The sequence below is a fragment of the Neltuma alba genome, unplaced genomic scaffold (genome assembly GCF_004799145.2).
Source record: "Neltuma alba isolate B1F8T4 unplaced genomic scaffold, ASM479914v2 tig00004416_pilon, whole genome shotgun sequence".
Lineage (NCBI taxonomy): Eukaryota > Viridiplantae > Streptophyta > Magnoliopsida > Fabales > Fabaceae > Neltuma > Neltuma alba.
This window is the reverse complement of record NW_021633696.1, coordinates 127,228-152,086: the sequence shown is the minus strand read 5'-3', so window position 1 is coordinate 152,086 and position 24,859 is coordinate 127,228. Positions and strand designations below refer to the sequence as shown.

The 24,859-nt window shown below is 33.0% G+C and overlaps 3 protein-coding genes and 1 pseudogene across 3 annotated transcripts; all 4 read right to left on the bottom strand.

The window, feature by feature from the left end:
- Window positions 1–5,697: 5,697 nt before the first annotated feature.
- On the bottom strand, window positions 5,698–8,313 carry LOC114744637 (coiled-coil-helix-coiled-coil-helix domain-containing protein 10, mitochondrial-like). Its single transcript, XM_028932805.1, has 5 exons — window positions 8,191–8,313; window positions 7,365–7,424; window positions 7,015–7,093; window positions 6,739–6,919; window positions 5,698–5,796 (listed from the first exon to the last, which is right to left on the bottom strand). Exons 1-5 carry the CDS (start codon window positions 8,210–8,212, stop codon window positions 5,698–5,700), a joined length of 441 nt encoding a protein of 146 aa, XP_028788638.1. The 5' UTR covers window positions 8,213–8,313.
- Window positions 8,215–11,797, bottom strand: LOC114744644 (probable LRR receptor-like serine/threonine-protein kinase At3g47570; annotated as a pseudogene).
- A 110-nt stretch (window positions 11,798–11,907) lies between these two features.
- Window positions 11,908–18,181, bottom strand: LOC114744642 (probable inactive leucine-rich repeat receptor kinase XIAO). The gene is made up of 3 exons (XM_028932809.1): window positions 17,926–18,181; window positions 14,361–14,579; window positions 11,908–12,896 (listed from the first exon to the last, which is right to left on the bottom strand). Exons 1-3 carry the CDS (start codon window positions 18,179–18,181, stop codon window positions 11,908–11,910), a joined length of 1,464 nt encoding a protein of 487 aa, XP_028788642.1.
- A 4,930-nt stretch (window positions 18,182–23,111) lies between these two features.
- On the bottom strand, window positions 23,112–24,633 carry LOC114744641 (uncharacterized). The gene is made up of 2 exons (XM_028932808.1): window positions 24,348–24,633; window positions 23,112–24,190 (listed from the first exon to the last, which is right to left on the bottom strand). The coding sequence occupies exons 1-2, from the start codon at window positions 24,631–24,633 to the stop codon at window positions 23,112–23,114; spliced, it is 1,365 nt and encodes a 454-aa protein (XP_028788641.1).
- Window positions 24,634–24,859: the final 226 nt, after the last annotated feature.

Sequence of the window (24,859 nt, the reverse complement as noted above, 5' to 3'; positions counted from 1 at the left end):
AATAAGGAATTGAAGAGTGTTTCATTCATATCTGATTTTGAAGAATATATCTATATATATATATATATATATATGTTTTCCCCATTTTATTTTGGATGCGTGTTTCTCTGTATTAAAGACTATCTTTTCAATTTTTTTTAGTTTTTTCAAAAGAGAGCACATGGAGGCATGAGTCTTTCACCTCCCATTCCCAAATCCCAAGTCAAGCTTTTGAGTCTCACAAGCCTCATTCGTAAGTTAAATTTCAACTAATAATAATTACTACATAATAGTGATTTATCAAGAAAAAAATTACATATTAAAAATTAAAATATAAAGAGTAGAAAGCAAGATACTACGCCTTTCAAGACTGGCTCCATTTGTTTCACGGATTATCTTTCCAATTAATTACAGCCTGCAGCCAAAACTCTTTGAAATTAAGCCGCAGTGTTAGATTAGCTTAAAGAAAGATAAATATGTAAGAAGAATTTTGTCTAATAAAAAAAAATAAAAAGGTGATCATTTTTGAAAGTCAATGTGGCTTTGAAGTCGTCCATCCTGCCATTAATATAATTAAATTAATTACTTCGGGGGACCAATGACAGAAGAATTTCTTGTGCCTATTTCATGTACGTAAGACGTATGGACCTCCAAAGCTAGCTTGCCTTTAATTCTTGACCTGCAATATTAATATATCCATCTACCAGCAAGAGTTGATCTAATTGATAAAAAGTCAGCACATAACTCACAAGATTATGAGTTCAAATCTCACTGCCAATATGAAGACCTTGTTAGTGGGTAATTTGTAAGTATCTCTATAAGCATTCCAGGGCCTGGAGGCATGTCCTAGCCCTAGTAAGTCCCGAGATCCAACTCACCTAAACTTCTTGTTACCAAAAAAAAAAAACATATCCATCCAACCTTCTTTCCATCACTAGCTCTTTTTTCTTTCTCTTTCTGGGTCCTACCCTACTTGACTCCAAACTCCATACTCCAGGACTTCGTACTGCACTCGTGATCAATATAAATATTAGAATTAATTTTGAATGATTCATATTTACTTATTTTAGTTCTATATTTTACATATTTTTTTATTTAAATAGGTTAAAATTTTAAGTAAAGATAATTTTCTAAATGTTACTCTTAAAAAACATTAAGCCATTACTTAAAAAATTACATATTAAAAGGAATAATACACATACAATATATATATTATATAAACAATTAATATCGTAGCAGGGATTACATATTGAAAAAAACTGTCACTAATGAGATATACACTAATTAGCTTCGGAACACTGTACTTAAGGATTGTGCTTTGATTGAGTTATGATTACAATGAGGAATTGAAGAGTGTCTCATTCATATCTGATTTTGAAGAATGCATATATATATATATATATATATATTTGTCATCAAAATGTTTACTAAGAGGCTAAATCTTTCAACCAATGGTATGTGTAATTTATAAATAAATGTTTACTTAAGGATACTTTTTTTAAATTTTTTATAATTTTCTAAAAATTTAGATCATAAAACATAAATTGTATTCTTTCAACTCACCGTGACCAATTAAATAGAAATTAAAGTTTTTTAACCTATTTCATTTTTGCTTGTACTCGACGTTACTTTTCATTTCTTATTATGACTCTCGAATAGTATCTTGGAACATCCCACCAAATTGACAATTTTACGCTTAAAGAAAGATACCCAAATTAAATGATACAAAACAGGGATGTTAACTGAAATATATTTAAACAATTGTTATTTCTAACAACCTCCTCCATACATACAAGTCGTTCCACCGCATCAGCTCACGCATGATTAGTTATTCAGCATCAAAATTACATAGAAACAATAAATACTATGGCATCTAAGATTCTCCCACTTAAGTTCAATAATAGGGCTCAAGCGTTAATGTCTATGTTCCATATGGGACTTGCATAGAAAATTATTAAATAGAAAATCAACTATATGATAAAACAATTTATTTATAGAAATCAGGAAAACAGAATCTCAAAAACTCTTTCTTTAGTAAGGCTTTATTAGAATGGATAATAAGCATAAATGCACAATCCACGAAGGTAATGAACCGATCAAGTGCAAGTGTGCGGCTAACAAATATTCATTTCTCTGTTCCATGTGCGTTATCTGTCGCATATTAACAAATATGACCTCTTCCAAGCATGCATTTAATCTAGATCATCTAAATGTCATCTCTTTTCAACATAATCCGTCATATTTTCCATTCGAAAAATCTTTTCACCATAACCATGCATCACATAGATCAAATATTTCACTAGGCCATAAAATGAAATGATATCATTATGTCTAAAACATAAGGATAATCAATTATAGAATAAATCTAACTCTGCTCCCAAAACTAATATAATGAATATACTTCAAATAGGGAAATAATCGACATTAGGAGTTAGAGTTATTTCATGATACATCTAAGTCTATTCAAAACAATATTTTGATAAAAGAAAATTTATTTATATAATGGGACACTATTCAATAATGTGTTGCATTTACAGGTCCTACAATAAACGTTTTACACATTTCTCCCCAAGATTCCTCTGCTTGAAATGCCCTATACTACATAAAAGGAAAATTTATAGCTAATCCTCAATTCAAAGACATATACTAAACTCATATTCAGTCTAACCGAAAATAAAATGATAATCATCCGTAGCCTCAAAGTATACTTCAAAATTTGCAACTTACTCCATATCATCTTAACTTGTAACTACAACCCCATAAAGCTTGAAAGAGACATCTTCCATTACCTTACACCATGAATTCATACATCACACATTTGAGCGAACACTTTGTGTGAATTTAAGAAAATTGAATCATAAAACAATCATCAATATAGCCTCTAAAACATTCCTCAATTCAGCATCTCCATGAAATCATAAAATTCATCACAAAAGAGCAATAAACAGCACGCAATCTACCTTATGTCTTATGCAAAATTTAACAAAACCACTATAGAATGCCAGGTGGACCTCCTCCTTCAATGCTTCGACTAAGTAGAACCCCAAATTCCTCCCCCCCCCCCTCCACGTTCAGCTGCAGAAAAGAAATTTTTCAGCCCCAAAGTAAAACCTTACGAAAAATCGAAAAGGAATAAGGACCAAAGCTCTCAAATCCCAACCACGCACACAACATAGCAGAGTGGGTAAAGACAACGCTCTGCATACATACATATATGGCAGAAACCTGGAGAACAGAGGAAAGAGAAGAGTTTTGAGCATGAAGAAGAGAGAAAGAAGAAAGAAGGGGTGACGGCGTTCTGCACACACCCGCGCATGGCAGCGACTTGCAGAACAGAGGAAGAAGAAGAGGGTTCAGTATGCGGGTGTTACCAAAAGAGAATAATTATTAATCTTAGATAAATTAAGAATGATGGGGTACTATGCAGGAGGGCCTCAAGGGCCCTTCCGAATAAACCCAACAGCCTTATTTTGATGATGCTGAAATCTTAGCCGTCCTATGTGTGAAGATTACGCTGCAAATTATCAGACTCATTTTCAATTAAATTACTTCAGATAGACCCACTCCATGTTTGTATGGTTGCGACGAATCCTTTAAACACTTGTATGGCTATTATACATAGAGGTTAGGTTGTACTAAATTGGTATAATATATAAAGGTTAGGTTGGAATTTAGTTCTCAAAATTTTCGCTCAAAAAGTTATTTTAGGAGTAATGTCACCCGGAAGTATAAAAAATGCAGCAGTGTAAAAGGATTAATTTTGGCCATTAAATTTGACTTATGGGCCATGTGGCACTACCACATCATCAATCTATTTCGGCATAGTCCCTTCCTTTTTCCCCCCTTCTCTCCCCTCTCTCTCTTCTGATGAACCACCGCCCGATTGCCCCTCACTCTTGATTCATCGCACACGCCTACACCTTGCTTTCCTACTCAAGCTTCGTTGTCAATTTTTCTCACAACAGACCGGCATGAGAAACTTTTGACAGCGAACTCTTTTTCCTTTCATGTGGCATCATCATGTTGGCTTCATTTAAGAAGAAGCCAAGTGTGCTGTGGGGAGGTGGGAATTAGCAAAGGGGCGAGAGAGATTGACAGGGAAGCCCGAGGAGGGAAGCATGGCATGGGTGTGAGAAGAAGCGAGAGTGAGAGGCCACCAGCAGTTCATCAGATGAGAGGGTAAAAGCACAGGCTATGCAGAGATAGAGTGCTGATTTGGCAGTGCTATATAGGTAATTCAATGCAACAACTTAATGCCAACTCAAAAAATTAATGATATATGTAGTAATATATTACTGATATTTGGGTTCCCTTCATGTGACAAATTGATATAAGAGCATTGATGATTGTCTATCGTGTTGATTTGCTAACCCAATCTTTCAAATCAGAACTTTCAACAAACATTTCATCAGTTGACTTCTTCCTTGTAAACATCTCCATTAGCACAATATCACAGCTATACACATCTGCTTTGAAAGAAACCACTTCTTTTGATCCATACTCTAGATGTCAAAAAAGAACATAAGATTTGGTGTTAAACTTTCTTTCACATAGCTAATACAAATCTTCGCATATATAAATAGAATATATATATATATATATCAATGATTGAATAATATAAAAGTTTACATAGAATAAAAAAACAACATAATTGAACTAAAATATCATTATTAAATTGATAGTTTAGCTATACCAAAATCACTAAGATAAGCCACCATATCTTCATCCAACCAAACATTGCTTGATTTTATGCACAGTGACCAATCGGAGTAGAAATACCATGATGAAGATACTCCAATGCAATTACTATATCAACCATTATATTCTACCTTTGTAGGATATCCAAACAGTAGTTATAAGAATACAACCATCTATCAAGACTTCCATTTGACATGAATTATTTGGGCTATAGGGGTCGCAGCAGAAGGAAACAGAAGGTAAGCTAGCTCATCCTGATACACTTCCCAAGCCGTGTGCAATGTGCAAGTGAAGCTGGAATCTCTGTGGAGGAAAAAGTGGGAGGAAAATAGAGACTAGGTAAAACATCCAAAAATGGTAAAAAAAAAATTACTATTTTTAGGAATTTTTGTTCCTAGTGTTCTTTCCAAACATTGGGTAAGTTCGCAACCTAATCAAAAAATTTCCTTAGGAAGCTGCGTGAGCATCACACCCCGTTCAAATTAGGAAGGAATTGGGCTCCAAGGACGTTAGGTTGGTATTGCCTGAACCATCCTGCTATGCAAATGAAGTTTATTTTGTTGGCAAAATGAGGGGGCTTAGCAAAACAAGCTCAGAAAACACCATTCAAACGAAAGAGCCCATGACAGCTCCATCTATCGTCAATCCTTTTCAGCACTGTATAGATAGGGAAATAAGAATTGTTTCAATGTCAGTTTCCTTTGATTAACAAGGCTAAACAGAGAAACTTGTTTTGCTCCAGTTCAACATGACAACCATTAAACAGGATCCACATATAAAGCAGACCAAATGGATCAATTACGATATCTAAAGATCATAATAGCAATAAATGAATCCTGATGGTTCATGCAAAAAGTCTTCTGTTCATCTTTCCTCCATAAAAGGCTTTATTTAAGTGAAGCCCACAACCACAAATGGAAGAATCTTAACCATCAGAAACAGTCTAGGACAGCGACACTAACGCTGGCTCATGGCAGAGATAATTCTATCGCAGAAGCGTAAAAGCAGAGGAAAAATAGCTCAAGCACTCAATGATGCTCCACAATTCTTCCTGCATTCTGCTAACATGTCCATGTAGAATTGGTACTTGCTAGTGTCATTCCCGTAACTGTTCAGGCACTGCGAGAAAATAATCGCACATCTCTGATGTTAGCAAATATTAGAGAATCATTAACCAACAGCAGGAATAAAAACATTAACGAGTATCTATTGGCGATTTCCTTAAAGAAACCTTAAATTCAGATTTCTTCAAACATATTTCGCTCAAAACTGCATTCTGAAACCAACGGGATAACATAACAGTACAGGCCCGGTTTTTCAGCACATCATCAACTGAAACCTTGAGTAGTATACTTGATGCCATAATGAGCCAATCACAAAGAACTCATATGCATTAATGACTACCTATCGGTGATTTTCTTAAAGAAACTATGAATTAGAATTTCAAACATGTTCTGTTTCCAAAACTCAAGCTTGCCTCTCCAACCTGAAAAAATGATTCAAACATGTTCTGTTTCCAAAACTCAGGCTTGCCTCTCCAACCTGAAAAAATGATTCAAACATGTTTGGCTTAAAAATGGATTGCGAAACCAATGAAATAATCACACTTATCCCGTTATTCAGTAAAACAAAAAAAAAATATATGATATACTTGATCACGCTATACTGGTGCAAGCACATGAAATTCATGCAAAGCATGGAATGCACAATGATAAAACATGCATTTGAAACATATCTGACAACCCATAATAAGGAACTGTTGAAGAATAAGGACTTTCCACACACTTGAAACATATCTAACAACACATCATAAGAAACTGTTAAAGAATAAGGACCTTCCACACAGATCTTGCATGTCTTGTAGAATGTTAATCAAATAGTTATTATTTTCTGCTGCTTAAACTATTTCTACACTATTGTGCATATCAAAGCATATAACATTCCAAACATTAATTGATGGATGAATTTGTGAGACATCCATCTCATAAAGAGTTATTCAGTTGTCCAGGGTGTGATTTACGAGTCATAACCAGATGGCCAGAACAGGTAAGAAATGCATACACCTTGGAAGGCCTTTGTGTGAACACCACAGGCATCGCTACCAAGACTATTTGCAGTTGGTGCAGCGGCGGCAGTAGCACCCTCAGCGACAACTGTTTCATGTTGAATTGTTTGGGGACCCATCACGGCATCCACAGCCCTGTGAGCTACTGCACCACCAGTTCCAAAAGCCATGCCCACAACAATTTTTCCATCCATTAGGCACAAAGAAATTCGTTTTCACAGGTCCCATCCCATCCATTAAAATGAAATAATCATATTCACTAAGTACCCTAAGCAATGGTTGAATCAATGCCACCAAGCAGAGAGCCACCACTGCCACTCTGAACGGGAGCTGGGGGAGGAGCATGGTGAGCTGCATTAGGACATCACCAAGGTTAGACAAAAATTAAACTACTTCTTAAGTTTCTAGCTGAGTAATATTAATACCATGTCACAACAAAACTCTTTGGAAGGTACATTAGACCTTCATCATTATTTGGATTTAAGAACAGCTTAACTGTATTGTTAAAACAATTAAACTTTTCGGAACATACATTAGGAGCATGGTATACAGCTTATCTTTGTGAACTGAAACCGTCAAAAATTGACAGTTTAACCATTTATTGCATCATATTCTTATTTACCTGGCTGAGTTGGGGGGTTACGAGCCGCTGCTGGACGAGGTACTGAACGTGAAGATCTTCCTGCCAAGATAATCACATCACAAAGGATCCCACAGCTAAACTATTACCTCTCAGTGCAACATGCACAAATGATTGATTAGTTAGTTTATTGATTCAGAATTTTGTAACCAAGACAAAAAATAATAATAATAATAATAATAATAATAATAATAATAATAATAATTACAATATAATAGCAGCAAACGCTTGGATGACAGGGAAACTAGCTTACATTCCAAATGTTTCACTAAAAGAAATGTTCTACGAAAACATTGCCGTTTGCGACATCACAGATCGCAGAGTTGAAACCATAATAACCACAAATGACAAAGTCAGGATAAAAATCCGATTAGCATCAAAGTATCCTCAATAAAGAGGCCACCAACGCTTTTGCAACGCCCCACAAAAATCTTGCTTAAATGATCATCGACTTACGCAACAAGCACCACAAGCATCACTAGAAATGAGGGAGCATATGCATCAACGTATTAAAATTAATGGGTTAAAGAAAAACACATCCCTCTAAACAGTAAACGATTTCCCATTTTTCGGGAACGACGGAACTAACGTTTCAGCAAAAGCATAAACGTCTAGCGTCCATCAACAGCAACACCTTTCAAGCGCAAAACATAGAACCCTAGAACCCCAATTCCTTCGATAATGAAACAGGAAAATTAGAGGAAAAAAACCCTAGATATCATCGAAGAACTAATCCAATAGCTTCCCAATAGATTAATGTCCAGAAGATGAGCCCGAAATATAAATCGATTAAAGGTCAGCCAGTTACCACTGGAGCTGCCGCGAGGCATGGTTAGGGTATGGGGTTGAGGCGGCGGAAGAACAGATTGAGAGACGAAGATCTCTGAAGAGGAATCACGAAATATGCCGCTGCAAAAATATAAACGACCAAGCCCTTGAAACGGGAAATTCATAGCGAGCCCCACAATGAGATATATGAGCCGCGGATTAGCCCAAAAATAGAGCTCTAGAACAATTCAGATTGTGTTAACGTGGAAGTACATGATTGGTTGATTTTAGGTCTTGTTCAATTTTCCGTTGTATGTTTTGGGTGTGTTTACTACTTTTATTTTATTTAACTTTTGTAGTATAATACTATGATTTATGTTTATATTAATTTTTTTAATAAAAATCAGTTTGTTAAATTGAGACTTATTTGAATAAATAATAAGAAAATAAATTTACATATAAAATGACTGAAAAAGTTATGTATTGTATAACCTATATCTAATATATACGGTTTGATAAATTTAAAAACATAATAAATTAAAATAAAAATTATAAAAATAAAAAGAGTTAATACTTTATTAAAAAAAGAATAATACTTACATCAAGTTCGTTATATGCATTATATCAAATTTTCGCTCGCACATATCTGTGTTTTATTTTTAAAATATTTGCATTTAATAGTGTTAAATTATAAATTCACAGGGAACAAAATAAAACACATGACCAAATGTGACTGAAAAATTTGATATGATAGATATAAGCAGTTTGACCTAAATATTTTTTTTAAAAAAAAATGTATTAAAAAAATTATTACTAGCAAAAAAAAAATTATTAGATCAATGTAAAATCTGTTTGAATACCATTATCTTTCTTTTTGTTCTCATTTGTTTTTCCTCCTGAAAAGCTCATTAGAGAAAAAGTTAACCAAACACGTATAAACGTTAAAGCCACCGATCAATTGACTTTTCACATTGCCCAAGGCATGTTTGCTGGTTTTAACACCAATCGGAACACATGCTTTGTGATTAGCAAAAAAATTGAATGCTTGTGATTTTTTTTTTTTACTTTCATATCATAAAATAAAACGCAAATGGTTGGGTCTCCTGGCGCTAAACACCTTCAAAACTTTTCTAATGTAAATTGTGAGTTTCAACTTTTCACGAGGGGTATAAAAATGTCAGAATAAAGCAGAATAAATTTAACAAAACACAACAACAACATGATTACTCTTTTTGCTTCTTATTATGATAAGATCTCTTCTAAAAGAAAATTTTGATCCTTTTTATAAGACCATACAATAGTTTCAATTAGACTCCTCTTCATTCGTATTATCATTTCACATCCCCATGTTTAATTTAATTCATGTTAATGCTTTTTTCATTTCTCAACTTTCAAAAACAAATGAATCAAATACAATTTAAATAGCTAAATACAGTTGCAATGGAAAAAATATAAGAAAAAGGAAAATAATTCACGACATGAAAAAGGTAGAGACTTCGTATATCAATATAACAAACATATAAATCATTGCCATTTTAGCATATGACATGTTTTATAGACAAAATAAATCAAAGGATAAAGGAAACAGTAACTAAAACTTCAACACAAAGATTATTTAACTAGTGGCACGTCTCTAATATTTTACGTAAATATGACCTTATCTTTTTTAATGAGACTACAACATCAGTCATCATAATTCGTGCCTCAGGTAATTCAGTGCAACAACTTAATGCCAAGTAAAAAATTAATGATATATGTGGTAATATATTGCTGATATTTGGATTTCTTTGACGCAGCAAATTGACATCTAGAATATTGATGATTGAATGTGGTGTTGATTTCCTAACCCAATCTTTTAAACCAAGACCTTCAACAAACATTTCATTAGTTGGCTTCTTCTTGGTAAACATCTCCATTAGAACAATACCATAGCTATACACATCTCCTTTGAAAGAAACCACTCCATTTGATCCATACTCTATATTTCAAAAGAGAATATAAGGTTTAATGTTAAACTTTTTTGGTATATAGCTAATATAAATCTTCACATTTAGGAACGGAAAATATATATATCAATGATTGGATAATATAAAATTTTGCATAGAATAATAAAAAACAACATTATTGAACTAAAATATTATTACTTATTACTTGGTAGGGCTGCACATGGGCAGGGCTGGGCAGGGCAGGACCCTTGCCCGATACCCAACCCAAAAAATGAACGGGCTTGAAAATGCAGCCCATTGCTCGGCCCTGCCCATGAAGAGCCCTAGTAAGTTCGAGCTGGGCAAATGTGGGCTAGGCAGGGCGGGCTTCCATGCCCAGCAAATCAATATATTATATTACTTAACTAGTTATTTATGTTCCTCTAGATAATCTAATGTAACTTTATATTAAAATGGCAACTTGACCTTAATTTAGTTATTTCTAGTTAATATATTATGAAACAACATTTTATAGTAGCTAAGAGGAGTAAATTATGACAAACAAAAATGTTGTTAGTATACTTTATTAAACTTAATTGCTTTTCTAGTTTCTAAAATTTCTTAACCAAATGTAAATATTTTTTCCCATAACTCTCAAATACTCATAAGAGCATGGATCAATTATACAAATTGCTAATGGTCATAATGTTGGTATTAAAAAAGAAAATGGTTATACAAATTGCAGTAAATGATAACATGTTTACTCTCAAAATCATTTGAAAATAAATAAGTATAATGAATATTGAATATTGTTGCAACAATGTGTTTGACTCAGGAGATAAATATGAGACAAATAAAATATATATAAATAAAATTATATATTTTTGTGAGCAGGGCCAAATGGGCAGGGCAGCATACCTTGCCTGATGCCCAGCCCTGCCCAACAATTTGCCCAGCCTGAACATGCCCAATACATCTTTTGGGCCATTTTTTTTAAGACGGGCTGGGCATTTTCTTGCGGGCTTGGGCGGGCATAGCGAGCTACTGGGCTCCATGAACACTCCTATTACCTGGTGCCATATAGCCAACTGTAGCCAGTGTTTTTGTATGAGTTTCCAACGGTCCTTCACTTAATAGTTTAGCTATACCAAAATCACTCAAATGAGCCACCATGTCTTCATCCAACAAAACATTACTTGGTTTTATGTCACAATGAACAATTGGAGTTAAAGTACCACGATGAAGATACTCTAATGCAGCTACCACGTCAACCATTATATTCAACCTTTACAGGATATCTAAACAGTAGTTATGAGAGTACAACCATTTATCAAGGCTTCCATTTGACATGAATTCCATGATTAGAGACTTGAAATCATTGTTAAAGCAACTACTGATAATCTTAATAAGATTGCGATGTCGTAAATTGCACATGGCAGCACATTCAATATCAAAACTTCTCAATGCTTCTTCCATCTCTATGTTAAATACTTTGACAGCAACTATCTTTTCATTTGGCAAAATCGCTTTATATATTGATCCAAAATTTCCAAAGCAAAGAAGATTACTCTCATCAAATCCATTTGTTCCTTGTGGAAGTTCATAATAGGATATCCTAGTTGGTGCATCCAAATTTGTTAAGTCCCTATTGATTGTATAATTAGCATCATCTCTGTTATGCTTTAGAAAGACAATGCCTATAAAAACCAAAATGACAACCATGATAGGCACTGAACATTTTATCACCAGTATCACTTTATTTGATATGTGCTTGTTTCCTCTCCTACACGGTCGGACTTGTAGATGGGATTTTCCACAAAAATCTTTATTCATCATAAAAGATTGAGTAGTAAAATTTTGAAAAGAGCCACCATTTGGAATTTCTCCATCAATAAATTGTATGAAAGATCAATAGATTTAAGATAGAGTAGTGACTCTAAGGACTTTGGAATTGCACCAGACAAATAATTATGAGAAAGATCTATTGACTCAATACTTATCATGCCACTTAGTGATTCAGGTATAGGATCTTGTAATTTGTTGTGAGCCAAAGATAGCTTTTGCAAAGTTGTCAATGTGGCCTTAGTTGTAGGTATACTTCCTGAAGTTTGGTTTCTTGACAAATTCAACAGTATAGTTGCTCTCAAATTTGATACTTTTGGTGAAATTACTCCACTCAATGCATTGGAAGATATATCTAAAACCAAGATATCTTTGAAACTCCAAAGAGAAGAAGGTAAATGAGAAACCAGCTGGTTAAAGCTAAGATCTAATTGTTGCAAAGACGTCTTCCCAAGACATTCTGGAACTGCTCCTGTAAACATGTTGTTTGCAAGATTCAACTCAGTCAGACTTTCGAGTTGACAAAGGTCATTTATAATGGACACTTGCAATCTATTGTTGCTGAGACTTAAATGTTGAAGACTATGTAATTGATTAATTGTATTTGGAATCAACCCACTCAAATTATTCCCATCCAAAGCTAAATTGATCAAATATTTTAAATTTCCAATTAGATGGGGTATAGCTCCGTTAAACTTATTTGATGACAAATCTAACGTAATGAGTTTAAAAGCATTTGATATGCTATTTGGAATTTGTCCAATTAGATCATTTGCCTGCAGCCATAAAATTTCTAGGTTGGGAAGGTCAATTCCTAAATATGATGGGAGAAGGCCGGAGAGGGAATTACCAGCAAGGCGTAAGATTCTCAATGTCGAAATGTTGAATATATTTGAAGGAATAGGTCCTTGCAAATGATTATTGGCTAAGCCTAAGACACTCAGTTTATCAAGTTTGCCTATCCCTTTGGGTATAAAACCTGCACACAAAAATTGATAGAGATCATGACTTGTGTATAGTTCAGATAAGGATACATACAAATAAGTTTAGTTTTATTCCTTTTTAAGCCTTTATAACATTTTTGAAGTAAAAATTATGGAAATCATATAAACTATCCTTAGTTAAGATGCCATAGTTTACAAAAGAATTGTTTGAAAGTTAAAGTTTAATTTTAAGTTGTAATTTCTGAATAACTATTTAATAGAAAATTAATAAATTTCTGATATAGTAAAGAAACAATTGAAAATTCTGAGGAAAGAAAATTAAACATGGAAATAATGTATTCTTTAAACTAAGAAAACCATAAACTCCCATCAATTCATGATTTGATCTTTTGGTACTCCTCCGGTCCTTAATATGAGATCCAATTATTAAGTTCGTTTTGGTCCTAAATATAAGACCCATTTCTCATATTTATCAATTTTCTCTAATTACCCTTATGAATACTTCCTCAGCCATAATCAAGTAGAAGAGGGAGAGGGGGTATTAAGAAAGATGATTATGGTGTTTTAGGAAAAACGTGTCACATTTCTTATAATTAACTAACTTACGTAACTTTCTTAATTTAATCAAATTAGTTAAATAGGTCTTATATTAAGGATTGGAGGAGTACTTTGGAATACTAGCCATATTCAAGCCCCAACTAAGAATATGGGCAATATTAATGAAACGATGAAAAAGAAAAATCTCATTTCAAATTTATGACAAGAAAAATAAAACAGGTAACGTTACTTGCATATAATGCACATGATATATGTGTGTGTGTGTGTGTGTTATAACAAATAAAACTACGTGTCCTACAAATATTAGAAATTATAAATGTGCCGAGAAATTATTTTTATTTGTTTAGGTCTTCGTAAAAATTTGGAAATGAAAAAAATTAAGAAAATCATAAATTAAACTTAAGATGAAATGACTAGTATTTCTAAAAAAGTACTGGCATATAATAAGTCCGTATGTTGCATTTAAATTTGGTTGAACAAGCATTTTATGAGTTGCAGCTATTGCATAATTTGTAATTGTAATTGATCTTTTATACATATCTAACTAATTTGTGTTTATTGTACTTTTTTAATTATCACGTTGTAATTTTTTAAAATATCATAATTTTGATTTCAATTAAAAAATGTTGAATTGTTGCAATTTATATATACATAATAAATAAGTAAAAACAACTCGAAACTCATCTGTATTTTAATATTATTTAAATATTAAGATGAGAAAAAATAAAATTAAAGTAATTAAGAGGCAGAAAAAATCTTGATAAAAAAGTATTGTATGGTTCGGAGTTTTGTCATCAAAGAGTATATGTGAGGATTTTGTTTTTCTTTGTTACAAATTTCAAGACATCCATTTGTTCATGATTGCGATTTTCGAGAAAAACAAAATCTCATTTTACATAAACATATTAAAAAGAAAAAAAAATAGTCAAGTAAGTGCGTACCTGTAAATGAGTTAATATCCAAATATAATTCTTTCAAAGATGTGCAGTTGCTTATTGATTGAGGAATGCTTCCCTCTAATTGATTACTATCAACATCAAAGACTTTAAGTAAAGGGAGATAATGACACATTTCTTCAAACAAATTACCCTTTAAATGATTGGCGCCAAGACCAGTCATTCTCAAAGAAGGCATGTTCCAAAGAAATAAAAGAATTTCACCTATAAATAAATACAAAATATTTGTTAATTACTTCATAGTATGGCAAGCATGTTCCTAATAAATTTGTCTGTACACAAGCATATAAATAATATGAGGAATTTTGGTAATTAGATACTTAAAATTAGTAGAAAATAATTTCTTTTTTGTTGGACCGTAGTTTAAAGGGACTATTCCAATATTAATGATCAATTAGATGTTAAATTTCTTTCAAAGAAGAATTGCTGAAGAGCAGAGACTATGGAATTAATCTCACCGAATCTAAAATGAACATCCAAATTATTTATATTCTGTATTAGAGTTATTGAAGTACTTAAAAAGGCTCTAACTTTGAGGTATGAGGATGAATTCATCATAGGCAAAAAAAGAGCTGAAATTTGAGTTTTTTTCTTTACTTTTAGTTACAAACTTTGGAGATAAAGCATAAAATTAAAGATAGAATTTCACCTGTTTTATTATAAAAGTGGATAAGATACGAGTTATGTAAATATTGATGAGAGAATTAGAAATATTATGAAATCTTTTCAAGTACAAGTCCTATTATCAAATAGAAACAAGCATTATATTGATAGCCAACACATATTTATTCTACTGATCCAAAATTAAATTTTATTTCTCTTTTTAAAGACATTTTTGCTGGGGTAAAAAATTAATTACTATACCACATCACATACTGATAGTCCACAAATTTTTTCAGACCAGTTTTTATAGGGCTTTTCTAATTTTTTTAATGATCTAAAATTATATTTTATTTCTCTTTTCAAGGATTTCTATTATGAATGCAAAATCTTTAGTAAACTTCTCATGATTCTTTAACATGAATGAAAGAAATGAAAAGCAAAATCTCATTTTAAAATTATTTTTCATTCAAGAAATGAAAACAAAAACATACACACACACACGATCTAAGACAATCCTATAACTAAAACTATTACCTTGCAAATTGTTGTAGGTAAGATAAAGAATTTCGAGGTTTGTCAAATTTCCAATCTCACTTGGAATGATTCCTAGATAAAGTATATATGAAACCATTTTATTGATCAAAGTATACAAATGATGTGGTAGATTAAGATTAAAATTTTTTTTAAAAAAATGTTTTTCACATTTTAAATATAGCAAGTGGTCCCATCAGTCCATGATCTTACTTTTTCTTTATTTTGGCATTGTAATATTATTTGCATATAATATACACAAATAATGAAGAAACTTCACGTGTCTTACGTACTAATTTCTAAAACTTGAACATGTGTGCTATACTGATTAATCCATGCGTAAATATTAAAAAGGGAAAAGGCAAATTTCCTCTAACCATCAAATTTCTTACCTTTTAATATTGCAAATGAGTACATTAAGTTTATTATATAACTTTTATGCATTGCTAATTAATCATGTACGGCATAAAGCATTAGACTACTCTTTCAGCAATTTATCTCTGATGAAGGAATTTGTTTTGTGCAGTTTCAATGAGAAATTATTAAGTATACTTTGCTGAACAAAAAATTTCCACAATAATGTTTAATGAATCGACATTTTTTTATGTAATCTCCCATGCTTTCTCCCTTATGTTGATTTTTCATACTTCTTTTAATTTTAAAATAAAATAATGATTAAGAAGTTATTAGTGGAGAGTTTTATGTTGAAGATAATGATTATAAATTGAACGTACTGAATAATTCCACTTTATAATTATTCACAATTGATATTTTATAATTATTTTATTTAAATAAATTTCTTGTTTATTGTAATAAATAAGGAAAAACGCACCTGCAAACTTTTCTGTTTTTAGTATTAAACTTATCCCATCCTACAAATAAGTTGAGAACTTGCCTTAAATAACAAAAGAATTTCAAGCAATAGATCATTTCAATTCGGAAGAGTAAAATACAAAAGAAAAATTATTCTTTACATTAATTTCAACTGTTTTAAAAAATTTTAAAATAAAAAATTATCAAAATCATAAATTATACTTGAGATGACATGATTAGTATATTGAATAATTATTTAATTTTTTGCTGGTAAGAATCATTTAATTTGAAATTAATACATTTGAACAATAAAAAAATTACATGTGGGCAAGTGTGCACATCATACGTTGAGTACTCAAGAAATTTTGTTTTTGAAGTGGGCCCATCAGCTCAGTTGCTGAAGTCATGATCCTATCTTTCCGTTATTTTGGGATTGTATAGAGAGAAAATGGCAAATAACGACTCCTAATATGTAAAATTATAATTTGAGATCCTTAATTTAAAAAATGACAAATAAAGACCAGTTTCATGCTACAAATTTAAAATCTTGGTGAAATGTCTGAAATGCCTCTCAGTCAAATGACAAGTTGACTATGGGAAATGATAAATTCACTTTAGCGAATGATAACTTTAGTAAATCAAATCACAACTTTGCTAAGGGTATGCCAAATGACAAGTTGACTATAGGAAATAACAAATTCACTTTAGTTTTATTTTTGGGGAAGATACAATATTTTTAGTTGTGAAATATCACCAATCTCTTTTGGAATGTCTCTTTGAAATCTTAGTGGGGAAAAAGAAAGTAATGTTAATAGGAGCTTTTTTTTTTTTTTGCGTTTGACAAGTTATTATGTACATGAGACAATTTATATATTCTTTTAAAAAATACAGTAAGACTTGCACATTTTTTAAAAATAACAAAAATATATTCCAAATGATTAAACACAACTACAGTAGTATTTTTAAAAAGGTATAACCTTTTTTATTCATCTGAGCCAATATCCATTTGATGGACTTATGTTGATTAAAATCAAGAAATATATTGAAATCCAATCGTTCCTTCCTTTTCATCATCCCTATTAAAAGGTAAAACACATATTTTTTGGGACACTCCCAGAAAAATTTATTTTTGTTACTTAAAAACTTTTTAAAACAATGAAAATATTAATAAATAATAAAATTAAAATATAATTTAGAATATCCCGTTCAAAATTAAATGTTCCAAATATTTTGTTCTAAGGGTTACTCAACTTGAAAAAACCATTTAAAAATTTTTAATGATAGAATAATAAACACATATTTTCAAAAACTCATGAAGAGCCTATTGGATATATGTTATTACACTAGTATATTTATTTTTCCCATGTTGTGACTCTAAAAACCGTTTCATGATTCTGATGATGAATGTTTTTTCCCCTTTGAAAAAGAATAGAAAATGTTGGCCAAAATTTAAAAAATTCATAAAAATAACCAAAAAATTAAAAATAATAAAGAGAAGCCCAGATTCCTCTAGGATAAGATTATGCTGGCCAAATATGGTAGTTTAGAACAAAATCAAATATAAATATTAAAAATAATAAAAAAATAGCTGACAAACTATTACAAGACAAACTCAATAACTTCAGTGAAGATAAGTTTGAAACTGTCTTGGGAATGTTTCCTGAAAGTTTGTTAGCTGCAAGAAGTAAACTCTTCAACCGTTGAAGTCTTCCCACCTCAAGTGGAATGGTCCCTTCAATGGAATTATAAACCAAATTCAAAGTCTCCAACCTTGATAGATTGAATAGAGATAGTGGAATAAATCCATTAAGACTGTTATTTCTAAGATTTAGCTGCTCAAGCAAAGATAAATCTCTCATTCATGTTAGAACTAGCCCATGAAAGTCATTGTAGCTCAAGTTGAGTAGTTTCAATCTACACAATCGAACTAACTCTTCTGGTATTTGACCATAAAAATTGTTGTCACTTAGATCAAGTTCAACAAGGAATGAGAGATTTCCTAGTTGTGGAGGTACGTTGCCCTTAAGATCCATGCCATGGAGATTCAAGGAGTGGACTCTTCCATGACGAGTATTGCATGTGATCCCAACCCAGCTGCATGGAGAAGAAGAGACAGACCAATTAGCTAAGAAATTATGTGCATATGAAGTGATAAATAATTTAAAGGCAAGAAGTGCAGATTTGTCAGTAGTGATACTTGTATCACTCCAAACTAAGGAGGCCATGAAGGAATGAAGTAAGAAGAGGAAAACAAAGGAAGAAGGTCTTCCCATTATGCGTAGCATATCAGATTTATCAAAATCTCAAGTATTGTGCATCTAGGAATTAGCATACATGTCGTTTTATACTACTTTGATTCCAAATCAAACAAAATGCGTAGTTGCAAAATGACATCTTTTGTGGGAAGGTTAGAAGAAATTCAACTAAAAAATTATTTTGCTTTTGGTCACGTGTGGCAGGGTATGAAATAAGGAGAAGCTTTGCCCTTTAATTTCATTGCCTGTTGAACAATATCACTTCTGGGACCACACTTTTATTATTGAAAAGAAGCTTGCGTGCGTGGATAAATTGTTCCTTCAATATTTTTACATTTTCTTTTCCATTGTTTTTAATTTTTGGCTGAGACAGTTATTTCTCTCTTCAAATTAACCACCATGCATGAAATCTAAATTGATGAAAGAAATTTGTGTTTTGTATTATTCCTCTTTCTCATTACACGTGGTTAATTCAATTAATCAATTTATGTATATTTTCATAAGCTTGCAGGCTGCAGCTAATTATTCAAGGCCACTACTGTATATTTTAATCCATATGAATATTGAAATTATACAGAAGATTTTCCAGTAAAGCAAATAATAAAAATGTCAGTAAAAAATTATTAATTACTGATGTGTGTATATATTTATATTAGTGATTGATTTTTCAAACGTTAACTTATCCAAAAAAAAGGTTGATGCAACGAAAAAGAAAGAAAATGATGTTAGTGATGAGAATAAATTTTAACCTACAAATAGTCTAGTCAAGTGTGGTAGGCTATGAAATAACCCAAAATGCATGTTAATGAGAACTTTCGAGGTAGTCCCTTAATTAATTTTATTACGTGTTAAACAATTTCATGTCTAGGACCATACTTTCATTATTGAAAAGAACCTTGCGTGGATATATTGTTCCTTCAATAGTATTGTTGCTTTTTTTTAAAAAATTTTTTTTGGGTAAGACAATTATTCCTTTCTTGGAACCACCATATATGAAATCTAAATTTGAGAGTAAAGAAAATAGTAAAATGTTAATATAAAAAATATTACTGGTGTGTGTATATTAATGGTTAACCATGCAAACATTAAGTTGTCCTTAAAAAAAATTTGATGCAATGAAAGACAAAGAAAATTACATTAGTGATGAGGAAAAATTTTAAACAAACAAATAGTCCGTTATCATATTATGGACTATATTTTTATTACCACTATCCTGTATAGATTACAGAGTAACCCAAAATATATGGTTATGATGAGAATGATTCTTTGTCACTTTATAAAGTGTAATTGGACCATATTTTCATTTTCATTGATTTAGTCTAATATGGCAGAGTACCCAAAAGAACGTTGCTAAGAGGAAACATACACTGAGCTCAAAGGTCTTTTGCAAATGCATGCATGGCATTTTTAACTTGAGATTAGACCTCGAAGTCATTACACTCCATTTCATATAGGAAACTGCTAAATATGTCCCCTTATGTGCATATTTTATTTTGATAATATCATCTTGGTCCAAAGAAAAATGATAATTAAAAATACACATAAATAATATCGCTCTGTATAATATTTTGATGATGCATATAGATAAGTCTAGTTAAAAATTAACGGAGAACTGCATATGCAATAAATTTATTTGTCATCAAACAAAGAGCTAGATATCAGACCCACCCCCATTAAATAGATCTAGAATCAGGAATCACAATTCAGTAATTTTGTCTCTTTGAAGAGGTATGATTTTCAAAATGGATATATAAATAATAGCGTTACTTTTTGGAGATTAGTCAAACTAAAACATTGACAAAACACTAAATCGGAATATATTTCGATTAACAGCCAAACAAAGAGTTGAGCCTAAATTATACTTGGTCCTGGTAGACAACGAGAATATACTTTATTTTATATAATTAAATTATATAAAATTAATAATCTTAGAAAAACACCCTTAAGTAAACATTTAATTATAAATTAATCAAGAATAAATAAGATATCATTGGTCAAATTCTTTCAACATTTATATGACGTGTTTCTCATTCCAGGGTTTTGTTTTAAATATAGCACTTTTATGTTTCTTCCTCAATTGATGCCCAAGTTAGTTGTTTAAGGTTTCAATGACTAAGGACCGATATGATATTGTACATATTTCACAATAAATGTCACAATTTCTTTTTTTACATATTTTGTAATTCGCGTAATTTTCATAATTCAAGAAGATATTAAATTATTTTTTTATTTTGTTCCTTATTAATATACTTATTGGCAGTCAAACAATATTTATTTAAAAAGCATTAGGCACATATGGCATGGTAGACTTTTCGAACATTAAAGCAGTCCCAAAAACAGTTGATGCAACGAAGGGGCTGAGAAAAGTATGTTAGTGATAAGTGAAAGCTTTGATCCTACAAGTATTGTATGAGTCACAAAGTAACCCCGTAAAATAGGTTAGTGATAAGAAGGACGTAACCTTTGTCTCTTTAGAATGTATAATTCCGCTTCTTGGCCCACATTTTCATTTTCATTGCATTTTTTCATTTATGGTCAGTCTTGTAGGCCATATATAAAGAATACCTTCAAAATAAGGTTACTACTGGAAAGAAGCATGTCTATGTGGACATATTGTCCCTACTTTTCACAAACATACACACATATACGTCACAATAATTGGAGGTATTATATATTAACCACCCAATGTTTATAGACATGGAGTGCTTGACCTGTAAGACGATCTCAAAGTCACACTCCATTTCATAAGAAACAGCTTTTATATATATAATTTTGATAAAATCGTTTTAGTTCAGGTTGGTTTACTTTACACGAATATAGCTCCTAGCTTATAGAATTATGAGGGTTGAATTTCATTGTTGATAATCATTAAATATATTTTTGAATTTTTTTTAACTGAGAGATATATTCTCGTCGCAGTGAGCCACACCTCAACCAAGCTTTTTTTAATGCATTTTATGGGGAGAATGTGATCAAGTTTATAAAGAACTTTTTTTATGATAATTATAATAGAAACGAACAATGTTTTATTTTTCATTGAAGCAGCATGCTTTACTCATTTTTGATACCGTTTGTATTTGGAGAACAAACAAATGTATATAAATATTAATATATAAAATAATTTTTGTGTTATATTTTATTGTTAAACATCTTCTTTTCTTTTTACTTTTTTGAAAAACTGGCCTAGCCTTATTAGGAGGGGTCTGAAAATATTGTGCATGTCAAAAGGGGGTCCTATGACAAGATATTTCTATCATTAAAAAAGATAAAGCACAAGATATTTTCTGCAAATTCGTCGCTTAAAAATTTCAACATTTTAATTGGAATTTCCATTTATATTATTGAACCGTTAATTTAATATCGATATCATAGCTGAATATTCGTTAGAATAACATTGTGAAAGATGGGGTTAAAATTGATCCGTAGATGTTACATACTTATCTAAAATACTATGATTTTCTCCCCGTGTGCTGCACGGATGGTTGCTATGCATGTAATTTTGTTTTTGCGTGTTATGTATTAGTATGCTTGTTTAAGCTACAAGTTATATAAGAGGTGAGGATGGTTATCTGATTGCCTGAAGTGCATAAATGTAAGTTAATCGTAGAGTCATAGAGTTCTAGATGTAGCATAATTATGGTAGCTGTCATATTGATAATATGAAGTTGAAAGGCTGTTCGCGAAATGGATGATTGTTAAGTATGCATTATTACATTATTATATTTGTTGGTGGAAGACCTCCCAAGAAACCACACCACGAGTAACATTGGTAGAAGACCTCCTGATAGAATCTTTCACACATGCAACTATTCTTTATGGAGGCTGTTTGTTAAGTATGCATTATTACATTATTATATTTGATTAATTCAAGACTGACAGAGGAGATGAACTGTGAAGTACTGTCGGAGGAAGTCCTCATAGTAATAGTGCGAAAACTGTAGTCGGCCCATGACGTTGAGAATGAGGTCACTCCGAATGCACATTTTGGAAGACTTCCCTGTAGACAACATTTTGAGTAACATTCGTGGGTTTACTGTCGAAATCGAGGATCAATATTTTGAGACCGTCCATATTCTTGACCCTTGACAATGCGACATACGGCTGTCCATGTGTGAACACGGGCCTGGACAGGTACAAAACCGGTTTGTTAATGGCCCTGGCTCTTGTTGATGGTCATCGTAAAAGAGATTATGAACGGGAATTGTCATCTGGTCATTTTGAACAGGAGGGTGGTCTTTGACGGATTCATGTCCATGCGGTGGATGAGGACCTGATCACCTGCACTCATTCCGTTTAATGCGACCGCCCTGATGAAGTTCTTGCCCAAATATGTGATCCGCAGCCTTGTTCCATTGCACAGGCCTACAGACTGGTTGATATTTCACAACAGCATGACTGGTATTCCAACCTTCAAAGAGAGCTTGTGGGGTGGCATCTCGGAGCAGTTTGTGGTGTTGAGGAATTTTGTGGAGTACAAATCTTGAAATGAGCTGCTATCCTGATCGGTGCTGGAGACAGAGTCGGAGCTGAGATACTAAATAGAGTCTCTAGGGAGGAGTGACAGCATGTAATCGTTTATCTGGTCGATGACATCGGTCGTGGGGGCTAAAATCGCCCTTTCTGTGAGGTAGTTTGGATACGTGATGTTCTGGTGGAGTGCAAGATATGTGGATGAGACTATAGAGTGGATAGGGTTGAGGGAGTCGGTGATGAGGAAATCGACCAGGATCTCAATGTCTGTCGTGCCCTCATGGGGTAGTCCAATTATACCGTCACCAATGTCAAGCAGCCATTTGGAAAATTTACTGATCTTTTTTTGGTCTATTGCCTTTGATGCCGTCTGCAGGGGTATGTTTTTAGTGAGCTGGAATAGCTTGCACGCCGACCAAAGAACGGATGAGTTTATAGCGGCATCTATAATGTCTGCACAGAATCCCTTCGGTATGACAGGCAATATCTGCCTAAAATCGCCCCCTATGACGACACACTTTCCACTGAATGGGAGGTCGCACCTCATTATATCCTTTAATGTTCGATCGACAGCCTCCACACAGTGCCATTTTATCATTGGTGCCTCATCGTAGATGATTAATTTTGCAGACCGCAGTAAGTGAGACACAGGGGAACCGTGGCTAATGTTACATGTGGAGTCTTCATTTATGTCAATGGGGATTGCGAATCTTGAATGAGCAGTCCTTCCTGATGGTAGTAGAGTTACTGCTATTCCACTCGATGCGACGTTGATGACCACATCTCCATTTGCTCGTTCGACTGCGGTTAGGGCGTTCCAAAGAAAGGTCTTGCCAGTGCCCCCGTAACCGTAGACGAAGTAGAACCCACCTGTTGTCCCGCTGACCACATTAAGGACTTCGTGGAATATCTTTGTTTGCTCATCTGTTAGTGAGGCTACCAACCTTGCGGTGTCCGCGGCACAAGCATCTTTGTCATAGCTAAGTTCTAGGAGTAGCAAGTTGTTTATTGTGTCCAAGAATTCAGTGGAGCTTGGTTTTGGCAGTGATGGGTAGTCATCTAGTGACCTGCCGTTCTTGAGGAGCAGCCTCTGAATCTCAATCAGTCTAGCGTCCTCCCTATCCGAGTCGGTTATTGATATTTCTGCAGGTCAAAAAAAGTAAGAGATGTCATGGCCCAGTACATGTAACATCAACGGATGTCGCTAATAGGGGTGATGACGTGGTGTCGGTGCAGGGTGTGCATTGTATGTCCAGAATGTTGTGTGAGTGAAACATACTTTAGGTGATGTTTGTTCTACCTTGATGCCATGGGTCGTGCCGTGGTATGTATAGAAGGTCTTCACATATGAGATGCTTTGTTTGCTCCCAGACTAAAATGGGGTTAGACAAACAATGGCATAAGAGCATGTTGACGAAGAATCTCCTAAGGTATTGACTTGTAGCCCAAAAGGCCGCCTCTTTTACCGCGTCGGTGTACTCTTGATCATCTTGAAGCAACCCCAGTGCGTAGCACGTCGCCCTAAATGTTGGTTGGATGACATTGTCTACTGTCCTGATGTCTCTATAGCTGAGGGGCCCTCTCATCTTAGTCAGTAGGACTCGGAGGTAGTAAGCCTCACCTTGTGATGGTGATACATGAGCTAATCTGCCAACGGAGAATCCTCTCTAGCACATCCTCCATTCCCTTTTTTGCTTTTTGAAAGTGTAATACCGTGGGAACTTGGTGTATGTTAAGGTCCTTGCGAATGAGTCGTCTTTATTCTTGGTGAGCCATCCAAGGAACATTGACTCCTTCACCCAGGGCCTTTCA